At 43.8% G+C, this 17188-nt stretch overlaps 1 protein-coding gene across 20 annotated transcripts in view; it reads right to left on the bottom strand.

Annotated features, from left to right (window-relative positions):
* The window catches only part of CELF4 (CUGBP Elav-like family member 4), a gene marked incomplete at both ends in the record, with an annotated part of 696584 nt that extends 693506 nt beyond the window's left edge, over nt 1-3078 (bottom strand). For all 20 annotated transcript variants that reach the window (XM_082337403.1, XM_082337393.1, XM_082337405.1 and 17 more), the window contains one exon: nt 2799-3078. In XM_082337403.1, coding sequence (XP_082193529.1) covers nt 2799-3078 — 280 coding nt within the window. The remainder of the gene's footprint in view (nt 1-2798) is intronic.
* Nucleotides 3079-17188: the final 14110 nt, after the last annotated feature.

Here is a 17188-nt window from a genome sequence, read left to right as displayed (position 1 = left end):
TCAAAATTAAATCAAATGAAACAAAATAGTAAAAAAAAGCCAAACACAATCCTCATCTTTCAAAGCCCCATCATGCTTTTTGACTTAATAGTAATTAATCACTACTGGCAAGAAAGTAATTTTTTTCCAGGTAGCCAGAGGCACATTTTTATCAGGATTAGCTAATAAATCAGCGGCATCGCTAGAAAGGAGTTCAAACTCTTCTCGGATGTACTAAATAAAACTGATCTCTGAAACACTGGCAACTCGGTGTCTATTGAAGCTTCACTCAAACCCTACCCTGTGAAATAACAATCATCATCATCATTTTTCCTTTCAAAGTCCAAAACTTCTAGGAGGTAAAAATGACTGTTTCTTTCAAGATGAACTCATGCAATTTGGTTTGATGAGGTGACAAGATTTCCCACCTGGCTTTTTCCCTAGGTTGCAGCTTTAGAACAGAAATGAAATGAAGGGAAATGAAGTTAGTATCTTGCTTAATTCAGGAATATGTGTTAAACACATCCGAACAAGATAAATGATCCCTTTCTCTCTCTCCCTCCCTCTCTCCCCCCCTTCCTGAGTTTGTCTCTGTGAATACAGGCATACGGTAAAAGCAAAACTGAACTGAAAGAGTAAGAATTCACATCTATGAAATAGAAATTAAAGTCAACACATAGATTGATTAATTACAGGTTTAAGATAAAACATAACAAAAGAATAAAATGTCATCAACAAATCAAAATAACCTCCCTCCACAACAAAAATCCTTTATTGAGGTGTTACCTCAAAGATTTCCTCTATGTTTAGTGATTCTTTTCAGTGGAGCTTTTACTGCTGTTATTTTTATTTTACAGAAATCTTAGAAATTTTTTGCAAACACATGCGCGCACACATGAGCTCAGTGGCTACTCTCACTGTGCCTCATCTATTAGATGAAACCTCCCAGGACCTTTCATTCCCTGTGCTTCTTACTATTATTTTTATTGTAATTATTAATAATTATTATAGTATGGATATCATGTTTAAATGATGCCTATCAGACCTTAATGTGGCTTCTAGGAAGCTAGCCTGAAAAGAAAGCAAGGTTTGAAAGGGCTACTCTGATCATTGTAAATATGAGAAGGGTGTTTGGAGCGACCGGGAAGAAAAGAAAGAAGAAATATCCTGTAACTCGGACTGAGTCCCCAGTCCCCGAACCCTGAACATTTTCTCTAGCCTGTGTAAAACTGGTACTTTGCACTGTCAGGGTATATTTTCATTCACATTTCCTGAGGATGGAAGAGAGGAGGGGAGTGAGTGGGAAAGGGGAAGAGATGCCTGCTAAACATGCTGTTAAGTTCAAGATTTACAACTCGCCAAGGCATCTGGAAAGCTGGGAAGCCAGTAATGCCATTACCACTGACTCTTCCTGCCAGGAGTCCACCAAGCTGGAGCAGACACTGTTACTGAACCTCTCCTGTAACAGATGCAACTTCTACTCCCCCCATGGTCCCCTGCAAAACCCTTTCTCCTCCTGCACTAAATCTGGAGTCACACCTTAATCATTTCTGATCTGATCTTTTTCTTTTCTCTTTTTTTTTTTTTTTTTTTTTTAAATAACTACATATCTAATGAAATAAAAACACACACACACACGCACACATATATACAGAACCAGAGTTAATAAAGTGGCTCACTTCGCTCCTGGGTCTCTCCTGCTCCTAAGCGGGGCTACCATGCAAATTATCTTCAACTTCCTCCCTGCGAGTCCTACTTTCCTACCCAAGGATCCGAGCAATTCTCCCCCACTACACACACCCTCCCCCACCTCCAAAACATAGCATCATCTAATCTGAAATGCACCTCGGAGATCCTAAGCTAAGCAGGAAAAGGAGCGGGCAGAGATGGAGCGAGTGAGGCATCGCGTAGGGAGTACTTCTCCACTGCCTTTAAAGAAAACCTAAAAAGTTCCCGAGATGGACTTTGGGCACATTAAAGTAGTGCTTGGAATATGCCTGCTTGGAGACTTCTCCCCTCTGGAGCTAAACTGCCACCCGTCCCTCCTGGCTCGCCCCCTCCAACACACACACACACACACCCCCCCCATGATTTTGTACACCCCCCTGCCCCACTTAAGATAGGCTTTTTTATTGTTGTTTATATCCCTGTTCCCACGCTGAACAAAACCAAAATGAAATAATCCCCCCTGAGCAACTCACTCTCCTCTGCCTCTGGCTTCGGAGCAGACTACAAATAATAATGGTAACAGAAGTAAAAATGAAAAAATAAAAAAAAAAAAGAAAAAAAGAAAGAAAAAGAAAAGGCGTCCGTGCCAGATACACAACAGTTGTAAAATAGGGGCTTCCCAGCTCCTCGCAAACACACGGACAGGCACACGAACACACACACACCCCCGGGTGGAAAATGTGCGGCTCCCAAAGATAAATAAAGAAATCCTCTTCCTCTTTCAGCACCACCGGCGTGCGGACAGCTGCCTGCCAGCCCCGCCGCCCGCTCCGGCGCTCGGCTGGGCGCCCCGGCTGTCGCCAAGTGGCTGCATCTCACCCCCCAAAAAAGGGGGGAAAGAAATAAAAAATACGAATAAATAAACCAAAGAGTGCTGAACCCCTTCCCTGCCTCTCTCTCTTCTCTTTCCAAGAGGGTCTATTATTTCTTTCCCTGCCCCCCCAGCTTGCTGCCTCCGCCCCCGGGCCAACCAAAAATGAAATAAAATGAAATGAAATCGAAAGGAAAGAGAGAAAGAGAGACCCAGAGAGGGAGCGGGAGCCTGCCTTCCTCTCCTGATCTCTCCCGGGAAAGTTCAGGAGGTAACTCACCTTTGTGCATGCCAGTGAACCTGTCCTTCAGCACCGTCAGTTCATAGATCTTCCCGAACTCCTCGAAGAGCGGTTTGAGGTCTTTCTCGTCCAGGTTACGGGGGATCTGCCCAATAAAGAGCTTAATGGCATCGTGGTCCTTCATTGGGATGGTGGATGGGTTTCCGGGACTATGGTTTAATCCGTTCATATGCCCGTTGGTGCTGGGGTTGCTGTGATTGCTACTCAGGCTGGTATTGTCTGGTTGTCCGTTTGCTAACGTGGCCATCTTTATATACATAGAGAAAATCTTCTTTCCTTTTTTTCCCCCTCTTCTTTTCTCTCTCCCTCCCTCTCTCTCTCTCTCTTCCTCTCTCTCTCTCTCTCTCGCTCCCTCTCCCTCTTTCACACACACACACACACTCACACACACACACACTCCTCCCTCTCTGTCTCTCTCTCTCTCTCTCTCTCTCTGGTTCTGATCTGATTTTTTTTTTACATTGAAGATCTGTGTCCTTTCCGTTTAAACAGGCTGGATCGGTTCAAATTCCCAGCCAGACTAGGGGGTGGGGTGTGAGTGTGTGGATGTGTGTGTGTGCGGGGAAGGGAGGCTGGGGGTGGGGGATTGCTTTTGCCTCTTTTGCCTCTACTCTGGCTAAACCCCCTCCTCCCATCCAACCACCCCCCTGTCTGTCTGCCCGGGAGAAGCTTAATGGTATCTTCCAACACAGCCCCTGGCTATAAATAGCACTAGGCGCATGGCTCTTTGAGAGACAGTCAATTTCTATTGTGCCAAGTGAGCAAAGGGGAACGGTTGCGTTTTTAGGACCAATGATGATGATTTTTTTTTCCTTTTCCTTTGCAAGCCCTCTGATCAATCGCTGTCGTTATAATTTCAGTGATCATCGGGAAATCTGCTTTTTTATTTGAGAGGGGGAAAAAAACAAACCCAAGGTGTTCTGACTTCTTCCTATTATAATGATGTCTCTTATTTATTATTTACTCTTATTATGATTTTGCAAGTAGTAATAAAAGCAGTTCAGATACGGACGAATCCTCGGTCTCAGAGGTTGCTTTTGCTGTTGTTGTTGTGGTTGTGATGTTACAAGCTCTCTACTATATCTGTTCTTGTTGCATCTAAAAAAAAATGCATGCTCTTTAAGCTCTTTTTTTAATTATGCTGATGATGATGACATCAAGCTAGCAAAGGCGCAAACTGTATTATTGTAGCTCTTTGGAGGGAGATGAAAAATATCGAAATGACTATTGTTAATTTTCATACTGCTGATATTTATTTTACGTACAATCGGTGCGGGCATTATCTCCTATACTAGCTGCGTGGTGTGTGTGTGTGTGTGTGTGTGTATTGGAAGGGGATTGATTAGATAAGATTTTCTTGCCCGACTTTCAAGCCATCAGGATATTCTGTCTCTCTCTGATGCAAACATAAATCGTATTTTGTAGTCATCAGGGATCGGGAGTTGCTTGTCCGAACAATGCTCTCTAGACAAAGTGTACTGTATGGTGGAAATGAAATCAGCTCTCCTTTCAGAGCATCTGGGGGTGGGGAGGGCAGTGAGGCTCGGATTAAGGACACAGCTCCCCCTTGTCCCCCAAATAATAATATCACTAATCCCGCCAGTAACAAAACAAGGCTCTGCGTGTGCTCAGAGCAGTTGTGTTGTTTTTGTTTTTTTTTTTCCTTCCCCCTTTCCCCCGGTTCCCGTGCAAGCTGTGCGTGGATGAAGCTCGGAGAAACACCAACAGGCGAGCTCGGAGCAGCCTGCGAGTTACCTGGCCTGAACCCCCCCCAGTCCCCGGCCAGGCTGCAGCCACACGGCTCCCGACCATCTCCCCTTCCCCGGGGGTGCTCGCAGCCCCCGCCGGCCCCCCACGCCCGGCCCGGGCCCCCCCCCCAGCCACCCCGGGGGCTCCCGGCCATTGTTCCCGGCGCCGCCGGCTGCTCCCCGCGGCGGAGGCGGCGGCGGCGGCCCCGGGGGGAGGGCTGGGAGCGGGACCCCCCCCGGCCGCCCGTCCCCCGGGAGCGCCGGGCAGGGCGCCGGTAACACGTGTGACTGTAAACGGAAGGGGCAGCCGTGGAGGAGGGAGGTTATTAGTTTAAATTTGCAACGTTCCTGCATGTTTTATTGACCGGAATTTATTTTTATTTCTGTTTTAAAAACAAACAAACAAACAAGGAACAAAGCCACAACACCTTTGCAGCAGTTTTCACTTTATTTGGCTTTTGTTTTAATAACAGAGCGGCAAGGCACTGTCCTGCGCCCCCCCGCCCTTAAAAAATGAAAATAATTTAAAAAGAAATCAGCCCAATGCAGGTGGCTCAGCTGTTCCAACTCCTCCTGTGACTGCGAGTCCTCCCGTGCCTTAAACGAGCGCCCCTGCCAGGAGACGAGCGCGGAGGGGCCCGATCCTGGGGAGGGGGGGTCAGGAGCTGGGGGGGGTTGGGGGGGAGGTGAGGCAGGGCTGTGCCCCTCCCCTGGGCCATTGACGGTCCCCGCCGCGGGGGGAGCGCGGGGGGAGCGCGGTGGGGCGGGGACGGGCCCGGGCCCGGGCCCGCGGAGCCACCGGATCCCCCGCAGCCCCGGGACCTGCACCTGGGGGCGACACCCGATCCCGGCCCCCGGCAGCCTTGGCTGCCTTTTATGGCTCTTTAAATGTCTTTCGCCGCTAATGGGGAGGCAGCTGCTGTCAGACGCCTAATGCCGGGCTGGTGGCAGGCTCCGCGCATTGTCTGCTGTCTGACCAGGCATGCTATTTATTGGGGTCTAAGGAGGGGGTCTGCCTGTCTTTCCTTCCCGGGTACGCACTTACTACGTTTAAAGGCTAAAGACGCAGAGATCTGACAGCGCAGGAGCTGCGGGTGGGTAAAACCCTCAGACAGCCCCTCTCCCAAATTCCCAGCCCCGTGACTCACCTGCTTTCAAATCCTGCCTTGTGCCTTGGACTGTGATAAAAGAATGACAACAACAAAACCCGCATGAAACAAAATCTTCCTGCATTCCCCCCACCCTGAACCAGGACATTAAAAATCTTAATTTCCACTCTTTCTGAACCGTAAAACCTCACCCGTGATAGAGCTAGGAAGGCTCAGTTGAAAGAAGACTTGTTAAACCTTTTTTAAAGAAGGAATAGCCGCTATAGTGAAAAGTGAAACAGCATCCGGTACTGATCCATCCCAGGGATAGCTCTGTTAACACCTTGTCCATGAACAGGCCATTCTGCCTGCAATCACGGCTTACCTCAAATGAAAGCCAATTAAAAGAACAGGGCAGTGAAAAGAGTCAGTTTGTTGCTCAGCGAGGGTGTCCCTTTTATAACAATATATATTTTTTAAAACTTTGAGCTGGTCCACGCCCCGTTTTCACAGAGCCGTAAGTATAGTCATTTAGAAATGGATGCTGTTCAAGTACAGCCCCCTGGTGCACAGGCACAGCTGTGAGGGGTGGCAGGATGAAATAATACGGACACAAATATTGCTACAAGGGCTCTGAGATGAACACAGCTGCTGCTGTGGGTGGAAATAAGCTATACCCCATAAGCACCTTTACACATGTACAAGGGGCTGTACTGGATTTTAAACAGATACAGGCAAAGGAGGACTGAAATTGTTGTCTATAAACCAGCCTTTGCTGAACAGTTCCCAAGTGAGAAATGTTCCCAGTGTAATCACAGTGGGTCCTGTTCAGCAATCCATAAGCAGAGGAGTCCACAGGAATTTTGTAAGAATAAGGTCTTTTGTAATAGGCTCCAGTTTTTCCCAGAGAGTAAAAATTATTTATCTGCTTGGAACCAAAATAAAGCACTTTACATTTTTTCCCCCTTTTTTTTTTTTTTTATGTATCTACTTGCAGGAAAAAAGCAACCCCCTCCCAAGTCCATTTACAGGCTCATTTGCTCCTGCAGAGTCTGGTTAGTGTCTTTTTTGGGAACACAAACACTATTTATTTTGGGGTAGATTGACAGCAATTTTTACCCCTTCAGAAGAAATGTTACCCCAAATCAGCACAGCTGGAAAAATGCACTGACATTGCTAGGCCAGGCGCAGAAAGATGCAGTGGGACCAGCCACAGGTATACCCACACCTTGTGTGAGAAAGGGTTTGCATCTCCAGGCTTTGGCTTTTAATGTGCCTTTCAAAGGGCTTGATTGATTGCTGTTAATCCTGTGAACAACTTCGGTGTTGTTAACAGGACTGCCCGCATTAGTAAAGGTACTTGCATGCATTAGTATGCTTCTCGTCCCTATGACGTCAATAGACAGCTTTCCAATGACTTCCAGGAGGGCTGGATCAGGCCCTTGCTAGCAGCCAGTTTTTAATGAACACTGTTCGGTGCAGGGAAGGGGGCATAGTGATACATCAGTCCTGACTATCTTCATTCTCCAGGAAGCGAGCAAGTAAAGAAGGCAGGCAGGAATAGGCCGAAAGGTTGCTGGAGGGGGATTCTTCTGCTGAACTTCAAAACCCTGGACCCATAGCATGCAGAACCAGCATTCGCTGAATGATATAAAATAGATTGCAGGCAAGTCTTGTTCCAAATAAATAAACAATATGTGTGAAATTTGCTTTTAAATAGATAAAATAAACGGCAGGCAAGTTTTGTTCCAAATAAATAAACAATACTTGTGAATTTTGTTTTTAAATAGTAATTTATCCTTTAAATCTACGTAGCTATATCAGCCCATATACTCCTAGATTCTCTGCTAGCTTGTTTTATTGAGATTTTTCCAAATAAAACATGAGACCGTTAATAGCAAAGATACATGTTCTGATCACAAGTCAAAAACACAGCTCTCAGCTATTATTAAAGGGCCCGATCCTGCCAAGTCTTCTAACTCAGCTGGTACTATTTATTTGAGCTTGTTAGGCTTTCAAGGGAGCGCTGACAGGATCAGGGCCTATTAGCTACGTAATCAAATAAAATAATTGAGAGCTGCATGTGGGCCTTTAATATATCTAACAAAAGGAGAGGGACCATCATCCGCTAAACATTGGGTGAGAACCCAAGCGGCAGGGGATGGGCCCGATCCTGAAAACCTTAATCTGCATTGTTGTTAATCAGTCTGCTGTGGTCAGAGGGATTATTCATCTGAGGAAGGATTACTCATCTGAACATTTGCAAGATTGGTCCCTGAATTAATGCGTGAATGAGTGTGGGTTGTTTTTTTTTTTCTTCTTTTTTTTTATCCCTCTGCCTTAGTTAGAATCAAGAAGGTTGATTGAGGAGAGAAATGAAAATATTTGCAACCAAAGGAGCTTAATACAAGATTGTAGTCAATGTAAGCAAAAAAAGGTATCACTGTAATAAAAAAGGAGCTTTGTTTATGGAGGTCTTTTGTTATTAAAGTAGCAACTGGTGAGTTTCAGGTGGTAAAGTGAAGGCTGCATAGAACCTGGAGGTTAATAGAGGACAGAAAAATAGAAGAGAGCATGTATGTGTGTGTTCGCATGTTTAGACACAGGATTTGTGCAGACACATACATACAGATCATTACATTCCACTCAATGGATTCTGCTATTTAAACAGAGCTCTCCAGAATATTCCTATTACCCATGCTGTGAACACTGTAAACATGTTGTATTAGTCCTTTGAAAAGAATATCATCAAGTTTATTATCTCCCCATCCCTTTTCCATAATATGTATGTCCCTGTACATAATGAGTAATGAAAGCAGGCAAGCTTGTATTGTAGGGACAACAATGCTTCACGTTAATATGGTCCTTTTCATCATCAAATCATTGGCAGTCATTAACAAATTAATGCTCACAGCGCCCCTGTGAGGAAGGGAGATTTCAGTTTAATAGGATCTGGTAGAACCGCCAATTACAGAGGTTGCCTGAGACTTCCTATAATAAAATCCCGTTCAGCTTTGATAAACTGCACATATTTTGGCTGAAATTTTCTAAGTTGGGTACCTGCATTCAGTTCAAATTCTTTAATTATTTCTAGAAAATTTCAGCCGGAGATATTTATCCCTGAGAACAACCCAGAGGAGAACTGGGCTGGTTTGAACTAAGTCAAATGAGATGCTTTGTAAAGCTCTCCTGTCCCCATGCTTTACAGCATGATACTAAGAGCTGACAGGAGGTCAAGCCCTTTCTCAAGTCTTTTTGTTATCTCGGGGAAAATCTGCCCCAAAGTGGCCAATTAAAAGCCTTGGGAAAATGGCAGTTCTCACACGCTCACTAGAGATGCAGATTTCCAAAACCAGATACCCCAGTGACTCGCTCTCACCAGGTATGCTCCAGCAGAGAGAGTTATTCCTGTCATTGTAGCACTGGCCTGGGATAGGCCAGGAAAAACTGAAGTCTGGATACCTGAGACGAAATCAGGGAGTCTGTCTTCCCTGTGCTTTCAGGGACTGACAGAGAGATCCAACAGAAGACTAGAGGAGAAACTAAAAAGAGACAGCTGGGGGGAATTCAGGAAAGCTGGAAAGACAAAGGAGGTTGGAGTACACTGGGATGGATTGAGAAGACACAAATGGGGAACAGGCTGGAGTTCAGACTCAAAGGTGGTATCTGTACTAGCAAATGAACGAGGTCCAGAGCACAGGTTTAAGAAATTTATTAATTACCTTAATCTTAGAAGAGTCTTTGGCATGGGTTTGGCCCATATCAGCCTCCCAGGCACCTTCTGGGTGCAGTTTGGAGGTCATTACAGACCAGTGGGGTGTTTCCAATAGGCACTACAGACAAGGATAATGTGTTGTTTGAGAAAAGAGAGTTTAGCCATATGGGTATGTGGTGCCATGCCTTTTGGACCCAGGGTTAAAGACTTCTCCAGTTATTTATTTGCATTGACCCAGTTAGCCATGGAGAGCTTGGGAGGAGATGTTGTGCTGAGACGCAGCAGTCTGCTTCTCAGTAGGAAGAATCTGGGAAAATGGAGAGAAATGGGAGGACAGATAAAGCTAATGGGGAGCCATCTGTGGTAGAATGACAGGGAGAAGGGAGGGATTAATGTACAGAATGCAATGTAAGAAAACATCAGAAAATAAACTGTGGGAAAGCACAGAGGATCTGAGAGCTCGTGGGGCTGATAAACTCAGGGAAAGGGCACTGGAAAGCTAAGGTGGATTGAGAGATGGATTGAGAAAGAGCCAAAAAGTGAAACTGGATATGGGACTGGAACTGGGAGGGGGAATACAGAGTAAGAAGGGGTGGATCTGAGACAGGGATTGGTTAAAAGAACAAGAATATTTGCCCTGCAAAGCCCACTCTCCTGTGTGCTGGAAATGGGAGGCAGAATCTCCTGGTCCTCTGCAGCCAACAAACGGCACTGCACATGCCATCTACTCTGTGAGTGATCATGTAATTAAAGGCTGAATTAGAATGCATCTGTACAACAAAGGAAAATTCAGGTTGTGCACGTAACCTCAATTCTGGGGGCTCTTAATATTTAAGTGCTTGTCTCTGCAAGCAGAATAATTTCCTTTTAATTAGGGCTGGTGTGCATGCTTGTGTGTGTTTCTGTGTCTATGTGTGCTTGCATGTATGTGTGTGCATATGTGAGCTCACAATTATATTTATTAATTAAGTTGATGAACATGAAGCAAAGAGCTGTAAGAAAAAAAATTAACTCCTTTTTTCTTTTTTATTTTTGTATCTCCAGTTTGGGATTTGGGAATTTTAACTTAATTTAGGCTAAAGATGGATTTTAAGCCAGCTTTTTGGGAGTGTTGTCCTCCCAGACACGACTCACAGTCAGTGCATATTCTTGAAAATCAGGCCTAACTCTGAAAAGGACTTTAAACAGCTAATTCATATTTGGGCATCCAGCTGCTTGCTGAACTTTAGAAAGAACCAAGCATGGAGATTAGGTGTGTGACGTTAGCATCCCAAGTCAGTGGTCACTTTTCAAGTGCAGCTTTACGGCCCCAGGGGAAACAATGACAAAGTCAGTGCTCAGATTCAGAACACCCTGATATCCCATGGCATTCTGAGCTGCCTGGCAGAAAAGAACCTGGGGGTGTTGGTTGACAGCCAGCTGAATGTGAGCCGGCAGTGTGCCCAGGTGGCCAAGACGGCCAATAGCATCCTGGGTTGTATCAGAAACAGTGTGGCCAGCAGGACTAGGGAAGTCATCGTCCCCCTGTACTTGGCCCTGGTGAGGCCGCACCTCAAATACTGTGTTCAGTTTTGGGCCCCTCAATAACAACAAAGACATTGAGGTGCCGGAGCATGGCTAAAGAAGGGCAATGAAGCTGGTGAAGGCTCTGGAGAGCAAGTCTTATGAGGAGTGGCTGCGGGAACTTGGGTTGTTTAGTTTGGAGAAGAGGAGGCTGAGGGGAGACCTTATCACTCTCTACAACTACCTGAAAGGAGGTTGTAGCGAGGTGGAGGTTGGTCTCTTCTCCCAAGTAACAAGCAATAGGACAAGAGAAAATGGCCTCAAGTTGCACCAGGGCAGGCTTAGATTGGATATTAGGAAAAACTTCATCACCGAAAGGGTAATCAGGCATTGGAACAGGCTGCCCTGGGAAGTGGTTGAGTCTCCATCCCTGGAGATATTTAAAAGACATGTAGATGTGGTGCTTAGGGACATGGTTTAGTGGTGGACTTGGCAGTGCTAGGTTAAAGGTTGGACTTGATGGTCTTAAAGGTCTTGTCCAACCTGAACATTTCTGTGATTCTATGTTTTACTTCTGAAGCTATGCCCAGTCTCACTTTGAACAATATATGTTGTAGGCACAGTCTCAATATTGGATTTGTTTACATGAATGAATACTTGTTTAACAAAACCCATTCTTGCTCGTATTTTATTCTCCAAGTAGCCAGAGGGAATGTCAGTCAGGGTCCAGCATCAACGCTGCTGTTTTCACATACCTCATTCTAATGCAGATGCAGTGTTGACAGCGGGGGGGTGCGCGCACATGTGTATGTGTGCATTCACACATACACGTGTATGGAAATACTGTAGACAGAGAAGGAGAGTGTTCTACAGCCAAATGTGCAAAAATGCTCCTCATCATCTTTCTGTTAGAATTTCATAGCATTCTTAAAGAAAATATTTTTTTCTTATTTTGTATTACGTCTGTCTATCTGTCTGTCTTTCTGCCTGTTACACTATCTCTCTACCTGTCTATATCTACAAATCTATCAGTTCTTTGCTGTCTGATAGATGATATCTCTACCTGCATTATTTGTTACTGGTGTTGCAAATATGGCCAGTTTCCTTAATGGTCAATTTTCTAAACCCTTCCTAGAATTTATGAATGTAATAAACTTTAGACCTGGTCTTATACCTTTTTAGACTTCTATTTCTTCTTATTTTTGTGTGTTTCTGTCCAGGATAGTAAATAACTTATACCGTGGATTGTATTCTAAAGGCCAGACATGCAGATGGAGGCTGTAAAGGAAATAAGCAAGGATATAGAAACTGTCCAAGGCTTCAACAGCAAAGGGAGAGACTACTCATGGTTCTAGTTAACTATTTAGCCAACCCAACATTAATAAGCTTATGGAACAAATACAAGAGATTGTCTGGATGCTGTGTACACACAGAAGTGTGTATTCTCTAGGAAAGCGTAGGGTCTTGGTAACTTCAAAATGACATTTCCACCTGGGAGCTATTTTCATCTCAGACACCCTTCCAGTATCTCAGGAAAACTGTGCATTGCAGGTACCTCCCTGTAATCTTAAAGTAATATAGTACAAGTAACAGCGTAATACAAAGATTTAGACTCCATTTGTTCTGTTGACTGCAATAGGAGGGTGAAGAGGTCTTTTCCTGTGTTTCCAGCTGGTGGGTTGTGCTGGGCCTGAAATTAGAACAGACAGTTTTTCATCCTTTGTGCTTTCTGCATGTATCCATTTAATTGAGAAGCCCCAGTTACCTCTGTAGTTGATGCTGAAAGATAGGTGTTATCGAGGGCTGTTCGTCTCTCCAGACCTTCAGCTGAAGAGGAAATGGTAGATTTGAATTCAGAAAGCAGAAGTGCCAGATCTCTAGGAAGCAGCAGATGAGAAAAATGCTTAGAGAAGGTCAAAAGAGGGACTGGAAAAGGGGGAGAGAGAGAAATTGAGAAGGAATGCAGAGGTGAAGAGAAAACTGTAACTCACATGGAAGGCCGGAGAAGGCAAAAGAGCTAGTTTCCTGGAAGAACTAGAAAAGTCTTGGTGAGGAAATGGGTTGGGATAAGAAATCCAGAGGTTATCAGGAAAGAACTGGGTAGGCAAGGAAGCTGAGGCCTTTCTGAGGAAGCTCTGAACAGGTGTTTAAGGAAACTAGATGCAACAGCCTGGAGGGGTAAAAGCATAAAGTCAAAGAGGTCAAGCATGGGAAGAAATGGCAAAAAAGGTGTAGGCTCTTCCAGAGTCCATAATGGAATAAGAGGTCTCTGAACCTTGCCATACTTTCACAGTCTTCAAATTCATCTAGGATACTGACAAAATGTTCCAGCTCCATCCACAGTTGCTCCTTATGGAAACCTTCTATCACTATCAGCTGTCACGTTGTGACAGAAAATAATGCAATGAGTGTAGAGATGTCATGACCTTCGTGAATTTATCTATACCAAAAAAAGTACATAAATGAACAGAGACATTTGTACGTGCATTTACTTACATACTTTGACACTGAAACTTAGGATTTGCTAGTATTAGTTTCACATACAGTTGGAAGTCATCTTTTTTGTGTGAAATCATGGGGCAAATTTAAATATGAGTTTAAACTTCCTCCTACTGGACTTACTGGAAGATCTCCCATCAATATAAACAACAAGTCATCTCAAGCACATGGAAGAAGTCAAATGAAATACTGGTATCCAAAGTACAATCAGTTGAAGACTCAGAGTCAAAACAGGAGAGCTCCTGTCCTGTTGTTCTGCTTCCATGCTCATGCTGTGTCTGCTGGTGCACAGACAGAGAGGCACCAAGAAGAGACCTAGGAGAGCCCTGCTAAGTCCAAGACTGGCAGAATAAGAGCTTCCTTTCCAGGGGAAGTTGATTTTGAACAGAAAAGGCCTGGTCTTCTTCTCAGTCTGGAAAAGGAAAGAAAATATTATCTTTCTTCTTGGTTTTAACTGCAAGAAATGTCCAACGGATGAATCAAAGAGGTGCATGGTGTCTGATTGCTTTCAATGGAACTTGAGCAGAACCAGGACCCCACAGAGTGGGACATGAAGGTGAGGCTTTACCATTCTTTTGTCAGAGAGAGAAATGCATAGCAAATTGTAGCCATGTGTTATTACTATTGCCTATGAAATCAATGGTGAGAGAGGCTTCCTTAGCAACGCACCTGAGAGAGAATTCTGCTCCCTTGAAGAACGAGGATCAGGCCATGGGGAAATCAGCTAGATTAAAGATTTCACATGGCTGAAAAACATTATGTAATGAGATTACATCCCTGCACATATTAACATATTCATTATCTTTGGGTTCTGTTGTTATGAAATGGAACATTTTTAGCAAAGAGATGTCTATCTCTAGATGATCTTTTTTCCATCCACACAGCTGAATCAGTTGAACTTCTGTAACCCCACATAGCCTGTGAACCTCAGGCCTGAGCAAGCTTGTCCTGCCAACATGTCATCCAATCAAGCTATAAAAGCCTGAAAGCTTGGTTGTCTTCCACAGTCATCTCAAGAGGTCAAATTAATGCAAGAGCCTTGCTGGTGGCTTGTGAGTTTCCATTACAGAAAGTGGACTCATCTGGGTTTCAGAACACATAGCAGTTTGTGCTTAACTGAAGATGTAGGTAAAATTTTTGGTGACTATTCTGCATGGAATTTGCTTCCCTAGGAAGCAAGTGCTGATGTCCAAAGGCCATCAGTACCCTCTATCTTCGGCTCTCCTGAGCTTTACAGAAAGCCTTGGTCAGGTTTCACACCCCATCCCAGAAAACCTCAGCTTTTTAATCTGAAAGCAAGAGCTCTTTCAAGCAAATGTGAATTCTATCTCAATGATTGGTATAAAATATCTTTGTCTATATTGGGTAAGGATCTGCTCTTTCATGCCAAACAATTCAATAAGAAACCTTGTTATTGTTCAGTTCCTCTATTCTATTTTTTATGAAAATAAGAACTGTGTGAGGGGGAAACCTCTGCCTAAGCACATAAGACCCAAGGCCACCATAGCCCCCAGCATGCACCTCAGTTTCAAAACACTAAGATTCATCTCAAGTGTTTCTAAGCATTGAAGGTTGCAAGGAATTCTTTATTATTACCTCTCAAATGTAGACTTCAAATATATAAGTATACATTTTTAAAGAACTCTTTCAGCTATCATATCCCCTTTCCCTCCTTTCAAGGCACTCAACTTGGTCAGCAGCAGATTATATACCAAATCATCCCCAGTTATCATATCTCATTGATTTTGCTATACTTGCCATAGAGCATATTGAAGGTTTGAAAATCAGAACTCAATAATGTCAGGTGAGCTTGGGAGGGCAATGTACCTTCTGAGAAACCAATTCATCAGCTGACCAAACTCAACATGCACCCTAATATTGATGTAATATTCTGGGACATTTCTGCCACATACAGCTTTCAACTGTTTAATTTCTATTGTGACGTTACTGGGATCATATTCTTCTGGTACTTAAGCCTGTGTACACTGGAAGACACTCTGTTATCAATGGATTTAAATGTGAGTTGAGGCCAGGCTGAGCAGTATTAGTTCCCAAATATAACTGAGTACAGAATAGCTTGTAGACCCAACAGTGTTTCTGTGTCCCTGAGCTCATATTAGGATGAGTTTCAGCACTATATCAAGGCTCCTGTGCCATGGTTTCCATGGAAAGAAAAGTGAGACATGGAGTCTGGATGGGAACTATTGTGTGCTTTTTTCAGATCCCTCTAGTTTGGGCAATCGGGATTAAAACAATCATGATTTAACAAAAAAAAAAAAAAGTATTTGCTGGTCCATTTGGACACAGTCTTCATATATGTTGGCCTAAACTGAACCCTAAAGCACTCGGTGGACTTTCCAAGGTTCCCCACATTTGCATTGTGCTGGAAGTGAGGGACGTGAATGATAAGAACTGAGTTTCATTCCTGACTCTAATGCTGCTCTCAGTAGGGACATCATGTATCTATGCTGACCTCCATTTTCCCATTTGTACTGAGTAATGGACTCAGTAATGAAGAGTCATTCTGTGTTTCTAATATTGAAAAATTTAGATTTTGGCTTTTACAGAACTGCAGAAAACAGGAGGTTAACCTCCAACTGAATCTCTGGATGACATTTTCATTCCTGACTAGTCAAAATTAGCTGGTGGAGATGCTTTTGTCTATTTGACAAACACAGAGTGTAACATGGCAAGACTCATAACTAGTCACTAACTCAAGTGAACTCCTAAAAGTAGGTGGGAAAGCTTCAGTCCTAAGTTCATAAGTGGTCCATGAGTGCACAGATGAAAGGTCACTGTGGTGCGTAAATACCGTATGACGCATAGCAGTTTCCCTGGATGCAACAATTTCATGGGAGATAATTTGCATGAAGAGGGACTGAGATGCTTGGGAATCTTAGCAACAATGAAACACTCTCCTGCAATACGACTCAATGCTTGTAGATACAATGAATGCAAAGGGCTGAGTATAATGCTGTTGTTGGCCCTTAACCAGTTTTCTGATTGAAGAACAGTTTGGAATCCAGTACACACTCAATCAGCGAAGGTCCAAGATGGAGGAAAAGAAAGAAAAGGCCAATACAGTCAGAAACGCATTGTGCAATACGAGGGCTCAGACTTGGTAATAGCGGGGGTTTTTAAAAAGGGTGGAAGGTATGACGCTCTTGAAACCACCCTCTCAGAGGTTGTCCAGGGGGAAGTTCAGCATCCCTTGGCAACAAGGAAACAGATGAATATAGAGTTAATAATGTTCCCAAGGCCAACATTCTCCTGCTGAAACAGATTCTAATATAGAAGGCTACATGTGAGCTATTTTTGTGCCTACAATGACTGCTGTGTTTGCCTCCACTCCCGGCATCACTCTCATTGTACTGTATGTAAAGCACTTTGGGACACATTGGCTATGAAAGGAAGTTCAATTTGTGAAACTAAATTCTATTCTGTCCTCAGTCACTGCACACTGAGCCGGGTCAGCTCTGCATTCATTTAACTTCTTTTTTTCAGAATTTACAGCTCCTGCCTGCCTTCACAGTAACCGAGGAAGCACACACATGATTTTATATAGTCATACAGATATTATGCTTTTATGTGTAAAAATATATACGCGCTTACACATATACACACACACACAGACTCTGTAGAAATGACTTATAATGAAAAGCAAGAGACAGAGGGAAGAAAATCAGTTCATGCCTTTCTTTGCTTGAAATTTTCTATTGCTTTTCTGCTGAATGATGTTCCTGTGCTATCTACATAATGAGTACTCTCTTTCTTCAGATAATTAAAGAGATGCTGCCCATACCCGGCTAAAATTAT

This window comes from Platalea leucorodia (genome assembly GCF_965183815.1).
Source record: "Platalea leucorodia genome assembly, chromosome: Z".
NCBI lineage: Eukaryota > Metazoa > Chordata > Aves > Pelecaniformes > Threskiornithidae > Platalea > Platalea leucorodia.
The sequence above is the reverse complement of the archived record's forward strand: the minus strand, read 5'-3'. Positions and strand labels throughout refer to the sequence as shown.